The sequence below is a fragment of the Rhopalosiphum padi genome, chromosome 2 (genome assembly GCF_020882245.1).
Source record: "Rhopalosiphum padi isolate XX-2018 chromosome 2, ASM2088224v1, whole genome shotgun sequence".
Lineage (NCBI taxonomy): Eukaryota > Metazoa > Arthropoda > Insecta > Hemiptera > Aphididae > Rhopalosiphum > Rhopalosiphum padi.
Genome location: NC_083598.1, coordinates 4,660,453 through 4,682,977, shown reverse-complemented (window position 1 = coordinate 4,682,977; position 22,525 = coordinate 4,660,453). Strand labels below are relative to the sequence as shown.

The 22,525-nt window shown below is 26.8% G+C and overlaps 1 protein-coding gene across 1 annotated transcript; it reads left to right on the top strand.

Annotated features, from left to right (window-relative positions):
* The first annotated feature begins 454 nt into the window (after nucleotides 1-454).
* Nucleotides 455-22,259, top strand: LOC132921617 (high affinity cationic amino acid transporter 1-like). Its single transcript, XM_060984739.1, has 14 exons — nucleotides 455-986; nucleotides 8,599-8,824; nucleotides 9,980-10,108; nucleotides 11,450-11,605; nucleotides 13,489-13,593; nucleotides 13,705-13,860; nucleotides 13,931-14,055; nucleotides 14,420-14,517; nucleotides 14,640-14,779; nucleotides 14,891-14,993; nucleotides 15,067-15,209; nucleotides 19,764-19,930; nucleotides 20,103-20,211; nucleotides 21,060-22,259. Exons 1-14 carry the CDS (start codon nucleotides 963-965, stop codon nucleotides 21,161-21,163), a joined length of 1,785 nt encoding a protein of 594 aa, XP_060840722.1. The 5' UTR covers nucleotides 455-962; the 3' UTR covers nucleotides 21,164-22,259.
* The last annotated feature ends 266 nt before the right edge of the window (nucleotides 22,260-22,525 follow it).

The window sequence follows — 22,525 nt, the reverse complement described above, 5'->3', positions numbered from 1 at the left end:
AATTCAACAACAATAATAATAATATTATTATTATTATAAATTATAATAGTATAACAATACCGTAGTGTTATTAAAAACCGTAATTTTTCAAAGTATGAATTTAACATTATTTTTTTGTAAAATTATTTTGTTTGTTATTATAATTTTTTTTTTTTCTAATCTATCAAATCAGACACGCCATATCCACGAACACTCGTCTATACTGTACACACATGTGTATCGCATTATCGAATATAAGTTTTTAGGTGTGTAAAAACATAAAAAACGGAAGTTTCCGAGGCCACAGGCGACGGCGGCAATTGAACAATACGAAAATTACCGAACGTTCTTCGCCGAATCGCGCGGCCGCCGCCGATACCTTCTTCCATAACTATTACCTACACCACGGTTGTTATTGTTGTAATTATTGTAGTATTATTTTCCCTCTTTTGCCGGTGCACCTACCGCTTAAAGAGTACTGTCCAGTCGAAGAGCGAACGCAGACACTGCTCGAATTTCGCCGGCAACACACCGCGAGTACGCGCGCGCTGCATCAAATATTTTTTTATTCGTACCACAACTGCAGTTCGCGTATAATAACGATTATAATATTGAAATATCGAACAGTCCGCATGTGATATCGTCGTAGTATTATTAATATTATTTTAAAGCGTTGCTGCTGCTGCTGCTGCTGCTGCTGCTGCTACTGCTGTCGACGTTTTTAAATTTATTTGTGTGCTTTCGTATTAATACAACGTAGGCACCTCCGCGATCGACACGTTTAAAATTGCGTATCGCGGTGTGACCGATACTGTGTGTAAATAGTTTTTCGGTTTTTTCCCTATTTCAATACATAGATGCCGTCTAATATACGTATCCAATAATACTTCAATCAGCTTTACCCGATTTTTTTGTGTCTTGGCCGTCACCAGATACGACGATCACAATCACACAAATAGTATACTGATATCATTAAAATTACGATGGACGATCCGTGGTACAAATCGGTAAGTCATACGTTTTTCGTGACGAAATTCATCCGAAAATAATCGATTTAAATTTTTGACAAGCGACACTAATATAATGACCAGAGTTTTAAATTTCAAGACAAATAATCTTGAAAGCTAAAAACATAATATATTACGTACTCTGTAAGTACTAAACACAAAAAAAAAATATTCACAAACAATACGCGTATTTGCTAAATTTGTTATTTAAATTACTTTGAAATTCTTAAATAATTCATGTTAACGAAACTTCAAGTTCATGGAATATTTTTGCCAATGAAAGAATAAAGAAAACTGCTCAAATTTCTGAACAATTTACTTTTACGAACTCAATAAAAATTACATTTTTATCATAATAAGATTCTTATTATAACGAAAATTATAAATAAATAAACAACTTTAATAATTATTATAATATGGCCATTAAGGGTTGGATATAAGTCACTTTATTAATAATTAGTTGTTTTTAATTTTTTTTAGTGAAAAATATAATTTTTGTGATCAAAATGCAAAGTCAACCATAATAGTTTGCTAATGAAAATACATTTTTTTTCAATTTTTGTTGTTTAAATTATTTTAAATTATATGTATTTACGTGTATCATACTTTTTCCAAAATTCTTCAAATTGAATCTTTTTTATTCTATGAAGTTTTTATTCATTTATTTAACTATATTCATTTATTGTTTAAATTTTTATATAAATTGTGCAATAAAAAACTTCAAATTAAAAAAAAAATGGAATTAATAAATGTATTAAGTCATTCAGTTATTATTATGGTTAAAAGTGTTAATGCATAATAAAAATTGGTTAATTAAATGGTTCACTAAAATGTAATGGTCCAATAAATTATGTTTAAGGGATAATTAAGCTCACTTTTGATTCATTAAATGATTAGATATTAATTAAGCACCTTGGTACATAAACATAACATGTTATACATTGTATATTTTATACTTTTACTACGTATACAATATTTTTTAAACTTACTCAACAAATTAATAAAAAAAACATTTTAATATTTAATTATATTTTAAATATTATTAAGAAAGCAATAAATTACATAATATAATACACAAAAAGATTTATATTTGTAAGTACTAAAAACGTTACTAGGTCCTTTACAAGTTTAAACATTTAACATTATTACTTTATTTAACTTATTAAACTACTAGTACTTATATTTAATTCATTAGCATTTTGTGTAAATAAATATTTTATTATTGACATCCAACATATGCATATAATATATTTTATACAATTCTAAATTTATTATAGGTTATAATTGAAAAAAAAAATGAATACCTATAATTTTTTTTAAACACGTTCACGGTCGCGTGTCACATAATATGTGTGACTCGGTCAATATAATGTTTAAACGGAATTCATTTACTCCGGTTTATTTTAACAAATTTTATTTTATTGTGGTTTATTTATACGTTTGATTTGTATAGCAGGTTTAAATTTTGGCCGATAGATAGAGTTATTAATCTTATTTTTTATTTGTTACGATATTTTTAATATTTTGCTTTGGTTTATCTAAAGACCTACCAAATTTACCCTTCGGCCGTGAACGTTAAACGATCTTATTAGTATGATAATACATGTACATTATATTTTATAATATATATTAAATAATAAAGTATTTAATAAATATATTTTAAACATTATATTATTTGGTAACAAAACAAAAACATTTTATTGGATGATTATTTTTAAAAATTCTTGGAGTTTTAATTTATTTTTAATTGTTATGTTATACGTTAATAATTTGTTTGGCTGCGTGGAATGATTTAACTAGTCACATTACCCTACTGATATTATGTTCGGGGTTATACAGTGTTCACACATAGCAAGAAATCTATTTTAAATATTATCTTAATTGCGTAGTTGGTCATAAACAAGCATGATAAAAATTTCAAAAAATATCTATTGAACTTAAATGTAACGTGCTACACGATTAAAATATCTTTTTCTCATTGTACTAAATACTAATGCATTTGCACTTGTTAAATATCATATCACGTTGAGGGTTTCGTAATGTAAAATTGACAATTTATTTATCAAATGATGTTTTTACTCTTTCTGTTTCTTAAACGATTAGAATATTATTAAATCTAAAATATCCAAACGATAAGCTAATAGCAAAATATAAATATTACAAAATAAACCGTTGGGAAACGTTTGGATAACAATTGTACCAGAATATAGTCAATAATATTTATTTTTGAGATAGAAGTTTTAAAAACTCGCATTGCCATTTTAGAAAAAGTAAAAGTCGACGGGACCACATAAAAAACAAATTACAATTCAATAATGTCCGCAGCAGCAGTGCTGTCGTTTCTTTTACAAAATAATAATGAATAGGACTGTTGTGGGTACTACGCGGGACACGGCGCGAGAACAATACCTGTAGCGCACGCGACAAAATCATATTTATATTATATCATATTACTTTGTTTGCGCCTATCGGAAATTGATAATGACGTGTAATTACACAACATAATTTAGGCCGCGCAACGATTACGTTGTAATAATCTGTAAATCGTTTAAATGATAATTATAATAATAATAATAATATAATCGCCAACGTCGATCTCAGTTCGCTTTCAAAGAGTGCAACAAATCATTATGCACGATAATATTATTGTGTTGTATTATTGTTTAGTCGCATTTCTTATGGGCAGGTAATACGAGAACTCTGCAACACTGTTTACTACGCTCATAACCGATGATCGGACACGATTCACTCGTAATGATATAATAATTAAGTGCATAGTGTTAAGAAAAAAGGACCAGCCACGTAATAACATACGCAAATGCACATTATATTATTATATTAAACAAACGCGCATGTCACTTTTCGTAAATCACAAGTAATAAACTTTAATATTACAGACCGATGGTTCTTATATAATATTATAGTGATTGTAGGTACAATAAAATATATAGTATTATTTATAATATTATATTATTATAACGCTGCGGGATGTGATTTTTATTTGAGAGCTTTTCTGTTGTTGTGCCCAGTGGCGTGAATTGGCCTTAATTCGCGATGATACGGAGGAACGATGTTTACATAACTTTCTTTCTGTTTTTTTTTTTTTTTTTTTATACAATCATCAATTATCAGATCCCCAAAGAACAATACACGCTTTTGTTGAAATTTGAAATAATACACGATCATACAAAGAGAGCATTTTTAAATCTGTCATCCTTATTCATATATATTTTATACTTCGTCTGTATTGTGATAAAGATATATAATTCTCATACCGATTTAATTTATAAAAGTAATGCAATAATGTGATTAATAACCATAAATGATAACGAAATCATAAATCCATAAATGATGGACGAGTAAAAAAAGTAGATTTTATCAATGAATTACATATTAATAAGATCTTTTGTTATTAACTGATTAATTATTGTCCGGCGATTGTAAACTGCGCCCAAGATACAGGTAAACACAAAATCACCCATGTAAACTGCGCCCGAGTTTTTATCAAGTGTAAAAAGGTGACATGTAAACTGCGCCCGGGTAAAATTACAGGTAAAATATTTAATTCGTCACAAATTTATAATATGAATAATAAAAAATGAAATATAATTTAAAAAATTAAAATAATTATAAATATTACAAACAATAACATATGGTGGATACATATTTATCAATTGAAATTTAATTACTATTATATTTATTGATTAATTTTTCTAAATTTTCACGTTTTTTTTTGGTTTTTTGGACCGTACATCGCCACTTAACCTCACCCAAACTTAGAGGCCGATTAATTTTACGAAATTTAAAATTAGAAATAATTTTTAAGCATTTTTCGCGCTGCGACATGAATTGTTCAGCCATCGTGACTTTACTGATTAAAATGAATACGATAGGTACAGTAACTAGCAGAACTATACCGGAAGTAGTGATAACCATCAGTTGTCAGTTTTAGTGTTACTGCAATATAGATATTCGATAACGTGTTGGTATTTCTTGACGAAAATAAAATTTCTATAATATACTTGTAAAAGTACACAATCGTCAAACATAAAGCCTTAATAAGTCAAAATTTAATAAGTTTATAAGTCGGGCGCAGTTTACACTATACCTTTTTAACATAGATAAAAATTCGGGCGCAGTTTACACTATACCTTTTTAACGTAGATAAAATTTCGGGCGCAGTTTACAAAAAAAAAGATCATTTGGGCGCAGTTTACGTATGCCCTTATTGTCGATACACTATTTTGAGTCGAACGCAGTTGATAGTAACGAATGGTATAAATCACTTCAACATATTTTTAGCTCGATTTCAGTGATAATATTATTATGTTAACTATAAAATTGTCATCATTTATTAAAAGTATAATAAGTAAATTATTATGCTATAATATTATGTACGTGTTATGAACACAATCTATTGTCGTATTTTTATATATGTTTTGGCAGTGCTGAACGATCATACATTTTACACAACCTGCAGATACATTATAATGAGAAAAAAGCATGTGCTACTTGTTTAACTCAACCAAATTTACCCCTTTAAACCTGAGCTGTGTTTTATTTCTTGTAGGCAATAACGTTTGATAATAAAATATTATACCAAATCGAAGTATAATTTATCGGCGACAACAAATCCATATTAATATTTATTTATTACTATAATTTTAATTGATATTATTATTATTTTTAGTGTGATTATGAAATTGCGCTTTTATATCGCACGTGAAACATAAATATAACTATGATTATTATTGCGTGTTATGCATTTGGTCGTTTTTATAACCCTGATAATATTACAGAAATACTATCATATATAGTTCTTATAGATTTTAACAAATTTTATTATGAACAGTGATGATGGATAATGAAATTTGAACAATAAAACCATAAACCTGAAAATATTGTACAATTTAAGATAATTTATTGTATATATAATATGATTAAACAGTGTAAAATTATATTAAGTACACTTTAATAGGCTTATCGTTAGTCAAACTTGTTTTTTTTTAACGATTTTTATTGCACTATTAGTCTAATAATAAAAATCCAAAATGCAGTATGTACATTTATTACAATTTTAATATTATAATGAAAATAATTGTTTCTAACCTTCGTTACTAAAAAGTTATGACTTATAAACCATCTTGTTCAGAATCGTTTTATTTTTACCGTAAACAATGATTTATGATTAAATTCAAATTTAACTTATCCTTCCTTTTAACATTCATTGAATGACTCCTTGATTTGTATATTCCACAAAAACCCTTTATATTACCCTAACCGAACCTAACCTAATACTATTATGACATTATTTAAATTATCTTCAACTACCCTAAATACTATTACCACAACGCGTTCATCTAAATTCTCCAACATTTCATTCAACGTCCAAACTATATTCAAACTATACTCTTGTATCAACAAGAAAAGAATATTATATTTTTCATTTTACCTTTTTTTTTTAATCATATACAAGCTATATCATTTTATTTTTTATCTTATAATAAATAATTTTTAATTTTTAAATAATTACTTTTAACTCAATATTTTAATTGTCAAACATAGATTAAATTTAAAAAAACACATTAAATACAGTCCCTATTCAATGATTATATTGCAAAGTGGATAACTACTTGAAGTTTTTTTATAGATGCAATTTAAATTTAAAAAAAAAACAGTAGAATTTAAGGAAACCAAATCGAGTGAATAATACTTAATATTTAGTTTATGATATATAATATATTGTATATTATACGAAATCTGTAGTTTATGGTCCACCTAATTTTACATACCTATATCTTTTAGGAATTTCAAATTAGTTATAAAATTACTTAATTTATCATTCTAATTCACTAAACTTAAATACATATTACTTAAAAATTATTATCGTTCAAAATTGTATATGTCAGGTTGTAAAATACATACATTTAAGCAAAATACTTCTATCACGTGTTACAATTATTGCTAAATATCGTAAATTACCACACACTATAATAATAATAACACCAATACTAAATAACTCTATAAATGTATTACTCTATAATGTTAGATAAGCTTTAGGGATAAATAGACATTGGAATTATAACAGTAAAACACTAAAAATCATTCAAGAAGCTATGCTACTATTAATATACAATTTGTGATTACCCAAAAATAATAAAATAGAATTATAATTTTCTCTTTGTATTATTGTCATTTCAGTATAACTTTCGTGTATCATTTATCATTTATTTCATGTATATACGTTGGTGTAAAAACCGAGATGAAATATGAAAAAATAAAATAACACTACATCAATGCGCTTTAGCACACTTAAAAAAATGACGATACATTTTCCCATTTAAGTATCAATAATTTGTATATTTAACACACGTATTATTATAATATTCGTATAACTACTAAGTATTATAATAATACCAGCTGTCTCAAAAATTGTAAATATTATTTTTTTTTTATAAAATATACTCGATGAGTAGTAGGTATTTAATGTCATATATCAGTAAATATAAATAATACATGATTTATGTTTTACACTAAACATTTTAAAAATGTCATAACTTTTAAATATCATGTACCTATTGTACATTTAGATGAAATAATTGCTTATTATACAAATTAAAGTCGTTGACGTTTAGTGGCTTTCAGTTATTTTTGATAACAATAATAATATTCGTTTTTATACTGTAAACAGGTTTACGGACATAATGATGTTATGTTTTCTTTAGAATTTCGTTACTTTTACGCCTATCAACGATGCGTATATAATCGCATTTATATCAGTTATTACTTACTATGTACCATGTATTTATACTTAACTTCTAAATTCCATCATTACTACCATTCCGGTACTTAATTATTGTTATGTCCTCGGTGCGTCTACCATTTTGTGTTTTTTTTTCACTGTTATTATTATTATTATGGGTAATTCAAATTGAGCAAAAAAATTTAATATTCCTTGCTGTACAATTATACGTTATTATCATACTATAGTATATTTAATATTATATGAATTACTTTTTAAAATAATATCTAATTGTATACAATAGTCATATATTAATTATAATGCACTATAATCGCGATGTATACTCTTTAGGTTGGTTGGTACAACGCGAATAAGTATAACCCATAGCTTGTTATAATTTGTAGTAAGTTCTAGCCATTCTAACCTAACCTAACCATGATTAACATTCAAAATACAAAATACCATTCTAATATTTAAGTATAAATAATTATAATAATATTTTCTATAATAGTCTCAAACTAAAAACTAATAACAATAAATAAATAAACTAAGAACCAGAATTGTTTGTCATTAAAAAATTACCAATTTTATTTAAAGTAAATTTGAATATATTATTACAATAATAAATACGAAAAATATAAGAACCAGTGCTAAACTTTAAAACATGTCACCCCCTCTCAACACCCCCATTTTGTAGTCCATTATATTTTAATTGTTATTATGTGATGATGTTGAAGAATGTGTATTGTCATGTTTTAATCTTGTTTTTTTCAAAATCAAATCACCTGATAACATATTGTATTTATATAATATATATATAAGATATCATTATAACAGATCTGATACCGTTTTGATATTATGTGTTAACAGACAGATTCGTTGACATGGGCGTTGACGAGGAAAAAGACCGATTCGGATGAACCGGGTAAAGAAAAACTCAACCGGGTGTTGACTTTCTTCGACTTGACCGCGTTGGGCACCGGCTCCACATTAGGATGTGGTGTGTACGTGTTAGCTGGTGCAGTGGCTAAATCAATCGCCGGTCCAGCCGTAGTCCTGTCTTTCGCCATAGCCGCTGTGGTATCTGCGTTTTCCGGTAAGGACATATCCAATTTCTGTAGAATTACATCTGTAAAACCGGTGATGGAGAGTCAAATATTATCATAGGGCATCGGATAATTTAAATCTTAGCCTAGTATAATTTTAGAGAAGAGAATGCGATTCTTCCAGGATGATAAATTACTTCCGGCCTTAAAAACACCCTATATTATACCGGGAGGGGGTACCTTCTGTATACATGGTGAATCAATAAATATGCTCATCGCCATATTTTTGTTTAATAACGAATTTATTAAAATTATGATTATGATTTTTAAAATTTCAAATATAATTAAAAACTAGGTATATTTTCAAATCCTTTAAATTTTTTGAATTACCTACTTATGTAATGTCATGTTTTAAATAAAAAATTTCAAAAATCAGGTTTCGAGTAACTGCAATATTATTGAAGAAAAAATATGGGCGATGATGCTCTGTGATTTATACTGTTTAGTATGTTCCGAGGTATATTGCTTGTTACACTTCTACTACCTATATAATAGGCGGGTGCCTATTATTTGATGATCACGGGTTGAATAATATGTATATGAATACTAAAATGTATATTCTTCAACATATTTTAACTTAGAACAAATATTATACAGATTAAATAGAATGTCAACGTTTCATAGTGTGTAAATTCTGTACTTATTTTCTTTTTTCGTATTGGAATAAAAATAGATGTATAAGCTATTCATATTATTTATATAGGTAATTGCAAAGAAGTTGAATATTTTGTAAAAATTAAATTAATTAATTTTAATTTTGTTTGAAGTATAATTATTTTTTTATTTTAGCGGGCTATTTAGCTATTATTAGAATACGATAATTCAGCTATATAAACTAGATACATTTATTTTTTTCGAAATTAAACTAATATCTTGCTATTAATGTGAAAATGTAATTATTGTAATTATTTTGTAATATAAATTAATATCTAATAATAATAATTGTTAAAATTACTTAAGATGTTAAGTTTCAGCGAGTTAAACAAATTTTAAAAAAAAATGATAAGGACAAAAATATAGTTTTTTTTTTCATTTTAAATTTATCTCTGTGTACTTTATGATTGCGTGCATTAATTGTTTTATGATAAGAAAAATAAAAATAAATAGCTGATAATATAGTATTATATTGACATGAACATTTCCAGGATTATGTTACGCCGAGTTTGCCGGTAGAGTACCCAAAGCTGGATCTGCATATATCTACAGTTACGTGGCGGTTGGCGAGTTCACTGCGTTCGTTATCGGCTGGAATCTACTTATTGAGCATCTCATTGGTAAATATATTTATCGTCAATAAAGCAAAATGTCTTAGACTCTCTCCGATATCTTATACCCCAACACAGAAAATAAAATAATTACGATTAACGATGGCAACAAGGACGCCACATCCGCAGGTTCGGTTAGGTTTTGCGTTGATTCTGTCTTATAAGCATACAACACACGCACATTTTACGTGTACATATATAATAATCTATTTTACTCTTTTATTTTTAAACTAAGAGTAAATTGATATTTTTAAAATTTAAAGCATTATCATCCTGCGGAAAATTTCTGAGCCTTATATTAATATTTTAATGGTTAAAATGTATGTGTGTAATTATCACAAAGTAAATTATAAGCATTTTAAAACTAAAATATTAATAAAAACCTCCGAGTACCCCAGATAATAACTATACCTTTAAGTTTTATAATAGACCAATTCACTTTAATTTCAAAATCAATAGAGTAAAATAGAGTATTGTGAACGTAACATTTGCTATGTCGTACGTTAATAATAAGACAGGAAAAAACAATACGAGCGTGTTATGGCCATATTATTATGTACTTTTAAGAGGATGCCATTGCTCTGTTTGTTTTCTTTCTATAGCTCACAAGGTCACGTACAATTTAGAGAAAATTCACTCATGTAAAATCATTTTTTGTTTTTGTTTTTTAGCAGGTAATCTTAACATAATATCACCTAATCGTCCTAATCAGCCATTACAATAATAGTTATAGAGAATAAAATGTTTAATGAAATTACATATAATAGGTATTTGTGAAAATATTACTTCAAAATAATTTAATACTCATTTAAATTTGCAAAGAGTATTTTTAAAGTTAAACGATAATCAATTACATAACCGTTGTGTCAAACCCTCAAAAATATTATGTGTTATAGATTTGTAAAACTGGTAATTATATTCTAAAAATATAAAAAATCATAAAAAAACGAGTTTACACAAGTGCGTTTTATCTATGTTGCACGTGGGTCTGAGAGAAAAAAACAAACATTTCGTAGACTTTACATTTAATAACTATAATAATATTGTCAATATTATTGTCACACGCTTGGCACGGGGTAACAATTATGCAACTCATACGACACCCGAGCGTGCACCGCTTGTCACTTAGTAAAAAATATTACTGACTGTACTGCTGATTTTGTGGTCGACAACAATATTTATTTTCAACAATGTTACGTTCCTCGTTTATAATAATATTATTCTTACTCTCGGGAAATGTTTGAAATTTTGTGATTTTCAGTCGTTTTAAAACTAGCACAATACTATCATATCGGTTTTCTACCACGCCACCCTTTTTATTATTAATTCAATTTTATTGGTTATTCGCAGGTACCGCGTCTGTAGCCAAGGCCATGAGCAATTACTGCGATTCTCTGTTGGGTAGTCCACAAAGAAGGTACATGACCGAACATTTTCCCATACACATCGGTTTTTTGGCCGATTATCCCGACATTGCGTCATTTGTCGTGATCGTCGTCATCGCACGTAAGTGTTAATATTTGCATAATAATAATATGTACGTATTAGTAAATGTTTATATAATTACAACGATATTGTATATATGTATACGCACCGATCAGTGTGGGGAAGTGTTTAAAATTAATATTAAAAAAAAAAAAAAAAAAAAAAATGATTATGCCAAAAATGTATTTTTAAGTGCGCAAAAAACAGGTACCCAATAATATTGAGTTACCAGAAAGTCGGTATAATTATGTTGCGGAATCCATTTCGGTGACGAAAGATATGGTAAAATAAAGACGTGTTGCTAACCACCTACCCTCCGTACACGGTTAATTATATATTTCCAGTCGAGATCGTGCGGTCGCAGTAACTAGAAAGGACATTATATGTAGTCTACGGAAAGAAAATGTAATTGACGTGACAGTGTTTTGATTATAGTTTAATAATTATTAATTGTACGGTGTTTGGATCGGTAATAGGCCGTAAAATCGTGGGAGGATTACGTCGTCTTTACCGCGATCGTCTTTATATTATACAGTGATAGTTTGTATCAGCTAATCCGCTGTATCTCTATAGATCATATCATTATACACATTATCGTGAAGTAGAACCACGTGATAACGAATGATATAATATTGATGAACCGTCGTTATTTCTATCGGGGGGGTAGTTGTACAACGAATAAAGTCATTTAAAGAGCATCGATTTATTCTGCGACAACGAGACGTTGCATAGATGCATTTTAATTTAACGGTTACATTGGAACAAGGACGCAGCAATATTATTAATTTGTTCGTCAACTGAAGTGCGCCTAGATGATTATTGTGCATATAATAATTAATAAAGCAATTACACGGTCTTTAATTGAATGTTATGAATGCAATATAACGAGTTAAATGCCCGAATGTAATCTGTTCACATCCAATGACAGTTAATAATAATAATTGTCTGATATATCGACGTTTAATTGGGATATACTACTCTGATGATATTTACACAGTTAAAAATGTAAAATTATTTTGTAAGTACTGCGTTTTCATCGTAATGATAGATTACTCGAAATAGTTTGAACAATTTATTAGAATTATATGTCTTAGTGTGTACAGATATAACGATAAATAAGACATAACGAAAATAAATTATTTGATTATCGATAAGCGAGAAGCAGCTAAAAATTGTTTTAATAGTAGAGCTTATCAATAATATATCATTAAAAATCCAAGATAACGAATAATATTGTTCTTATAAAACTTTTTAAAAATATTTAAACGAAAATTATAGCTTTTTAGCTATTACATTTAAATAATACAATTTTTCTCAAAGTATACAGTGTAAATATAACATGTTAAACATAATGACATATTAAATACTTACAATATATTATATTATAAAAACATTCAAAGTACTTACTATTTATTTATGATTACCACCTATAAACGATATATTATTATTTTATAAGTACTGATAATTATGTTGAACATAAATAATCTATGCGTAATTTAGTTTTCTATTAATAGTAGATACTTAACTAAAAAGTATAATAACTTTTACCAATGAGATACTTATTAATGTATGTTATATTACACTATTACAAGTCAATAATATACTAATCATTATTGTACAGTAACTTTTATTTATTTTTACAATATTACATACAACGTTATTTGAATAGTTATAAAATCGTATTGAATACATTTTTATTTTAATAACCGATTGTCGTATTGGCATTAATAGTAACATTATAGATCAAAATACGATTTCAAAATGTGTACAAGCGTTTTCATAATGAAAATCGATACATTTTTTTAATAACTAATTACGTACATTAATGTAATTGTTTATTATAAATTTGTATTTTTTTTCTAGAATATCTTATTTATTTGATTTTTTATACATTATTTACATAGTACTGGTAGCTTGGGGCGTTCGTGAATCGTCATTTACCAACAACATATTTACCGCACTGAATTTGATAACCGTTTGCACCGTGATCGTGACCGGATTTTATAAAGGTGAGTGTTCACAACTTTCACAAACAATAAGGTTTCAAAGTTCTAACCCGAACTTAGAACGCTTATATTTTATAATAACAATAACAAAAACGACGAAACGCATAATTTCAGCCAACTATTCAAACTGGTCCATTCCGAAAAGCGAAATTCCGCCGGAAGCAAAGGGCGGCGAAGGCGGTTTCTTACCATTCGGATGGGTCGGCGTAGCAGCCGGAGCCGCGAAATGTTTCTACGGATTCATCGGTTTCGATTCGATTGCCACGACTGGTGAGTGTCATCTTTTATTCCATCACAACTAAATAATGTCTAATATGTTTTATTTTGTTTTCACCGAAAGGCGAAGAAACGAAAAATCCCAAAAGAGATATACCGTTGGCAATTGTCGCGTCTCTGTTTCTCAGCACGATCGCTTATTGTGGAGTGGCCACTGTTTTAACACTCATGTGGCCTTACTATTCGCAGGTACGCTTTCGACACATTTATATTTTAGTGATTTTTAATTTTGAAATATATACCGCCCACAAACAGTACACACGTACATTTGGCCAGCCTCCCACCATAGACTTTTCGTAATTATTTTCGTTTCAAATATTACGTATGTAATTAATTTTTATTTGGTTGTCTTTACTCAACATTTTGTTTGACATCTTTTGAAATTTGACCAAAAAATTTACTTTTTAATTTCAAAAACTACCGAGTAAATCAATTGTAAGGTGAATAAATTTAAATTAATTACGTACTAAATATTCGTAAAAAAAAAAAAGATGATGTGAGAAACGTATACACACAGTATACACGTGGTTTTGATACAAATGTACCATTTCAGGATCCAGATGCACCACTTCCAGCACTCTATGAAAATTTGGGAATGCCGGTGATAAAGATTATAGTCTCGGGCGGCGCGATATTTGCCTTGTGCACGAGGTACTTGCCTACACGATGCATAATATACATTATATTATAATATAACGTTGTCGTTATCAGCTTATTATTTTTTTTTTTATTATTATTATTTTGTATATTCTTTATGTCATAATATTTTACAGTCTTTTGGGTGCAATATTTCCACTGCCTCGCATCTTGTACGCGATGGCCAGCGACGGTTTACTTTTCAAGTTCTTGTCGAACATAAACTCCAGGACCAAAACTCCTCTGATATCGACGGTCATCTGCGGAGTTTTCGCCGGTAATATTCCCGAGTCGCGAACACTCGTCGTCGTCGATTGACCTGCCAATAATCGTATTTTCATATTATTACCTATACGATACTTATAATATATTATTTTGTTGTCAACAGGAACTTTGGCCACCGTGTTCAATCTCGAGCAGCTCATCGATATGGCGTCCATCGGCACACTCCAGGCCTATACGATCGTGTGCATATGCGTGTTAATACTGCGGTTAGTCGGAATACTGCGGGTAGTGTTTTAAGAGCGAAACGAATTAACGCATTATCGAATTGTTGTTTAACAGGTACACCGACAACAGTCCGTCCATCCAAGACAACATATCCAAGTCGAAAGGGATTACGGTTTACACGTGGTTGAATTTGTCGAACGCTAAAGTGCCAAACTCCGACACTCAATACGTTTCAAGGGCGTTGATATTAATATTTAGTATGTATAATATTATATCCGTATAATAATATTGTTATATCTTATTAGAATAAGTCAATCTATCTTTTACCGTATCTACCAGCTTGTCTATGTGCATTATCATCGGTATACAATACTATGAATTGCATATTAACCGATTATTTGTAAATAATAAATAATGAATAGACCATCGACCTAATTACCATCCGTCTCTGAATGATTAAAGCAAGTGCTTTTTTTCTAAAAAATATAATTTTATATAACAATTATAATATTATTTTATATTTCAATATAATTTTTATAGCTATTAATGTGGCTTATTCATTATTTTTATCTACCGGCGCTTTTATGGGAGAGGAGGACACCTTGGCATTTTAATAATTTTTTGTTTTTCAAAAAAAAAATAATTGTCTTTAAATGAGTATTTTAATAATGCAAAATATTAACGGGTCTTCAGTAGTTGGTTTTTAAACGTTTTGACAACAAATGTCAAATATTACAATAATAACTTATGGTTAAATGTCCAATTTTTATATTCTGAGATAATGAACATGAGACGTTTATGTATGTACTATAATTTTTTTTTATTATTCTTCAAGAAGATAATGGGCCTCACTGAACATGTTCGTATAAATAACTAATATTATTATTTAAAACTATTAAAGGTACTATATTTTTATAACACCTAAAGACTAAATTAATGGCATGATCATGCAAGGGTAAAAATAAAATATTTGGGTTAACTATATTGGTATGTCAAAAATATGTGTATAAAAATTATGTCATCGACGCGTAAACCCTAAAAAATAAATAGGAAGTCAGATTTTGTGAAATATATACAGACGACATTGTCATCTGTGTAATTTCAGGGACCTTTAAGATCTTAATATATTAGAATAATAATATAATAAATAATTGTTATAAAGATTATACTACATAATGTTTACACATTGTGTAGTGTACTAAAAAATAATAAACATTAATTGTTTTGTTATAATTTTTAACGAATTACATTTTGAACTTTTAAATAATAACTCATTGAATTTAAACACCAATAAATATTTAGTAAATAGAGATAATTAAAATAATACATTTGTCAGTCAGTCCGCATTTTTTATGTAACGACCGTTGTGTTTAGATCTAGAAAAGATAAAAATAGCATCAGCTTATAATATCAAGTGACGATTATTGATAATTATTAGGTGCATGTATTACTTATTATTTTTATTTTTATTTGCCCGTTAACTTTCAGAATGAATATTTTCTAAATTATATTCTTCTGCTGCTTACATGTATATAATTATATTTTTAAATAACCTGTATAATAATACGTCTAATTTTTTACACTATTTTCGGTGCACCATGCTACGGGCCACTATTTCTATATATGAATGTGTATTATTCCGTGAACATGTTAATACTACAACTTAAATAAATTTCAAACTAATACAAAAATAATTTTTAAAATATTATCATACTAAATGGTATGTAGAAATAGATGAATTATGTGATTGCCAAAAAGATTATTTTCTATGAATTATAATTATGTACAATATATAATAACATAATATAAGTAGACAAGTAGTATATAACTACATACTATCTTTAATAATAATAATCATATATTGTACATTATAACAATCTGTGTAGTAAATTATACTCATATATCAATACACACGAAGCATTATAATCTTGAAAAAAATAATGTATCCTTAAGTGTAAGGTCAAGTTACGCATATTAAATTTATTATCATTTAATTCTAATCGAGTTTCATAAATTTTAATAATTTGTCTGTGACCAATAGTTTATTTTTTTCGATATCAAATCTAAACGATGTTGGTTTTACAATTATATGTGTTTTATTTGTATTTATTATTATTATTTTTTAATGTTGTCTTATTTAAAAGCAGTAAAAACTAAAAATACTTCAATATATGACTATGTAGATCAGCGGTTCCCAAACTTTTACGACCACGAAACTCTTGAGAAATAATTTGTGGGAATCCCTTTTTGTTTAAATAATTTAATATAATAATTTTTAATAATATAAATAATCCAAATATAATATAAAATAATTTTTCTCAATAATCATATACATCTGGCGGAACCCTTAGGTTCCGCGGAACTCGCTTTGGGAAACGCTGATGTATATGGTTTTAGGTAACAAATTAGATCAATATAATATACATATAAATATTATATATATATATATATATATATATATATATATATATATATATATATATACATAAAGAATTTACTATCTAATTGAAAAATGACATTATTAATAACTTAAATACAATTTGAGAAGTCCTTAAAGTGTTAAAATACATTTGTTACATTTTCCGATGTGGCCATAACTATAGAGATTCTTCCTCCACGTATACCAAGCTATTGTATATAATATTATTTCTTTATGCTTATGCTATATACTATTTATATACTACGTATGTACAGATTTTATGATTATCTAAACTAAAAATAAAAAATATTTTCAACATCACAAATATTTTAACTATATAGTATCATGATTCTATAAATTAATAATTAATTATTATCAAATATCAAGTATTGTTTTAGAAAGAAATTAGATTTAAAAAATGTAACTATTTACAAAATGTTATAAAACATAATAATTGAATAATTTAGTGTTAATGAACAGGATATTTTTTTATTATGTAACCAAAATTATGACAAGTTAAAAATAGTCCTTACCGATTTCGTATAGGTCTCGTAAAATGTGAGCATAATATTATAGTATACAGCGTTACGTGGTTGGGTATGCACTACAGCTGTGCCCCTTAGTACTGCTTGTCTGACGATACCGACCGTTGCAATTGCATCATCTCATTCATACACCATCGATCGACCAAAAGGGGGTGATGCAATTTTGCCACCAATGTATACATTTTTTCTAACAAAACTGCTTTCATTTTCAGTTTTAAATTTTTTTAAATAAAATATATTATATATAATTATCAAATCGTTAATGATCATATTATTATTTGTAATTTACATATATGTTATCAACACAATAATTATGATACTATAGTCCATGATAAATTATTAGTTATATTGTTGTCGTTATTAATCAACCACGGTTGATATTGATACTAAAAGGATCATAAAAGGATGGTAACAATTATGAAAAACCTTTAGGTATTTTGGGAAAAAATAAAATTACTCTAGTGATATGATAATTATTCAAAATACTATGTTAGATTATGGTCAAAGCTGTAAAAAAGATAATAATATAATATAGCTGTAATGTTAACATTCATATATCTATATACCACACGAAATCATAAATCATTAAACAATATGTATAGTATGTAAACATTCATACTATTTAGTCTCACGAGCAAAAAAATAAATAAAATCATATTAAAGAGGAATGCTTAACAGCAATAATAGTATTAAATAAATTTGGTTGTAATTTGGTGGGCTCACAATAATATTTCGTTAAATAAAAAAAATGTCATTTAATGGAAGTCTCACTGTAAATTATATTGGGACAATGTAGATAACAAACTTGTACTACTACAATATATGTATAGGAATTAATACAATGAGTATGTTAAGTGGTCTAAAATACATTATATGGTACTGCCGATTGCCGTACTACTATATAATTGCCCAGTTGAGCTCCGAAAATGTAAATTATAATGGCTTTTTGTTTTACAATTGATATTTTATATTTATTTATAATTCTTAGTGTATGTCAAATAATATGTACTAAGAATATTTTTCTTTTGAATTAAGTTGTATCGTTTTTAATTTTTAATGTTGCCCTTCCATTTTAATTGAATTTAACCACTGCACGTCTACGTGACATCGTACTAACAATTAATAACTCGCATAATATAGTACGAAAGAATGTATACGATTGTAATGATTTAATTGCACAATATCTTAAATTAAAAATAATATATAATAGCTACAATATCATAAAAGTTGAAACTGATTTACCGATAATTAAATATTATTTAGTAATGATATTATTTCGATAAGTCGTTAACCTATATAGGTACTAAAAAATAATTTTTAGATGAAATAGTCTTGAAATGTTGATAATATAGGTATATATACATGTATTTTAAATACATACAGAAAAAGTTAACGGTATTTTTATATTATTAACGATAGGTAGAATAATAATTTTTGTAAAAATACTTAAGTCAGTGTGCACTAAATTGGCAGGAAATATCGTACTGCTTTAAAGTAGATAGGTACGATAATACGGTACTCGCTATAAATATAATCGTAAGTCACGGCGTCGCGTGGTATTCAATCAACAATTACAAACTATAGTAATTATATATTAAATATAATATACGTTTGTAATAATTTTTTTTAAAAACAATATTCAAATGTTACTTTGATATGAAATAATAATAATATTATTAAAAGTAATATTAGCTAGTTAGCATATTAATTAAGTAATAATAGTATTCTATAACAGTATAATAATATAATATTATGTATCAGTAATTTTGAAATATTTTTAAAACAGTTTATTCACTTCGACGGAAAATATGGTTACTCTAAATTTATATTTAAAAACTGTATTATAGGTGTATGTACGTTTGTGTTTGGAATAAGCTTATCGAACATGGAATCACATCATGGAAATACGAAAAACGTCCTCATGATTATAAATGTAATATCACTTATGGTTTTGTTGGTTACGTTGTTTATGTTGGGCAGACTTCCGACAGCTCAAGAAGATTTATCCTTTAAGGTATGAGTATGTTTGCTAAAGAAAATACAAAAATTGTAGGTGGGTTTTCAAATTTAGTTTTGAAGAACACTGTTTTCTAGAACATCGTGCTTTTAACACATATACAAATTATAATCGATCGAAAATGTTTGAAATGAGAAGAAATAAAAATAATCTAATTTATTTTTTTTAGGTGCCTTTGGTTCCCATCATACCGTGCTTGAGCATTGTTTTAAATGTTTATCTGATGATGGAATTAGAGTACAAGACTTGGATAAGGTTCATCGTATGGCTTATATGTGGTTAGTTTAGATACTTATTTGTTATTATTTATACATTACTATATATTATGTTTAACCAAATATGGCGTGAACACACAATTTTTTAATTACCAGAAAATAACGAACTGGTGACTATAGTTTTAGATTATGATTTTTTTTTTTGTATTTTGTATCTTCTTAAGTCCATAATCGAATTAGTTGCTATGGACCTCACTGACAATTTATTTACAAAAGTGACAGCCATAATTAAAATTGTTTAATAATTTCATATAAATGTATCGTGTAAACATTATACATATAGTAATGTAGGATCATAGACCGTCCCCCATTCAGAATAGTTTTTCGTATGCAATTAACTCATATTCAACAAATCCATTACAGTAATTTATTTAATGACAAAAGCAGAGCAACTTCACGTTTTTTTTTTTAATTTTCAATTAACAATTCTATACACGATTATTTCATATATATATTTCATATATATACATTGAGTTATTATTATTTTCAAAAATGCGTATCGTTATTGTTTAGTAACTAAACATTTGCTATAATTTTATAATATAAATTATTATACACGAATACTATAGCATTAAATACACGTGTTTATAACATGCGAACACTTCATTGATGTCACATATTAAATCTCAAGTAGAAAATTATAAAAACATATATTATATAGCATTTATTATAGTAAATTATATAATTGGCAAAAACGGATAACCTTAGTAGGTATTTATTTCGTAATTTTAGATACTTCTTACTATCGATATAATGATTATAATTGATATATAATTTTTCAAAAGTACTTATTAAATTCTTCTTTATTTTAAATATTTACTTAACATTTTACATTCTTTTATTGTTTACAGGATTATTGATATATCTGTTCTACGGAATTGGTCACAGTTTGGAAGGCAATAAGCAAAAAATTCAGCTAAACACAATTCAAATCAAACCGAAGCTATCTAGTTAATTATATGGATATTTATTAAATTACCAATACGGTGGAATCATATTCAAATATATCGTGTGATTCCTCGTCTATTTCGAAAAATATATGTATACTTTTATTAGTTGATTATATTATTTGGTACTTATCTTAGTTTTAGGATATTTAATACTTTTTGCTTTATTTTATGTATTTTATTTAATGTTATATAGAGCTATTGTAGTCTATAACATCCGAACTATATACATAAGTACCACTATTATAATATTATTATTATTATTATTATTTATACTATCTTGTGTTAATATTCAGTTTTGAGCATAAATCTTAAGTTAATATATTTTTAGATATATTATGATATTTGAATTATTTGTTTGTTTAAAATTCTTAAATGTCAAAATGGAGTGAAAATAAACTGAATACAATTTTAAAAGTATACACGGAAGTACTTCATATTTTTCGATAATACTTAACACAATAATATTAAATATATTTGACTAGGTATTTTATAATTCATAAATTCATAATATTATATTAATAATATATTATTATGAATGTGATTTTTCAACTGTGATCGTTAATGTAAAAGGTAATATTATTTATCTTCAACTTAACTTAAAATTAAATATTTAAAAATATAAATTTTAATATATATTAATTATAAAAAAAATCATATTCCCATATCTTTATAGGATATTATAATATAATATTAATTACCGATTCATAATCCTAAGTGAAGTAAATAGAAATAATGGAACATACATATAAAATACGTATACATACACATGTATAATTAACATTCAAAACCTTATTAATGTGTAATGTGTATGCTTATTATGACTACCTATAAATGATATAATTTGCTTTATTTACAATTGTATAATATTGAATCTGAAGGTATTATTATATTAAAATGATTTCGTGATAGGTAATTGACTATTAAACTATGTTTACGGAGATCGAATTTATCTTATATTAATATTATAACGAACAACTAATGTAATATTATTATGATATGATTAACTTGTATTGTTTTACGTATTATTTTTTGTACATTTTATTATTATACATTTTACCTGTTAAAAATATATAATATAATATACAAATTATACATCTTGTCTGTTGTCTGTGATTTTATTAAATGTATTGTTGGAGTTTATAGCTCAGTGATATATATGTATATATATATATATATATATTGGATTTATAATAATAAGGTGTGCCTTTATTACAATAGTTTTTGGTAAACAGTAAAAACTTTTAGAATGCTTTGCCTATGTATCTGTATCTACTCGTATATATTATCATTGATTTTATTTTATCAAAATGATATTATAGTTATTATGATATATTATATTATGAAACACTGTATTATTATATTCAATA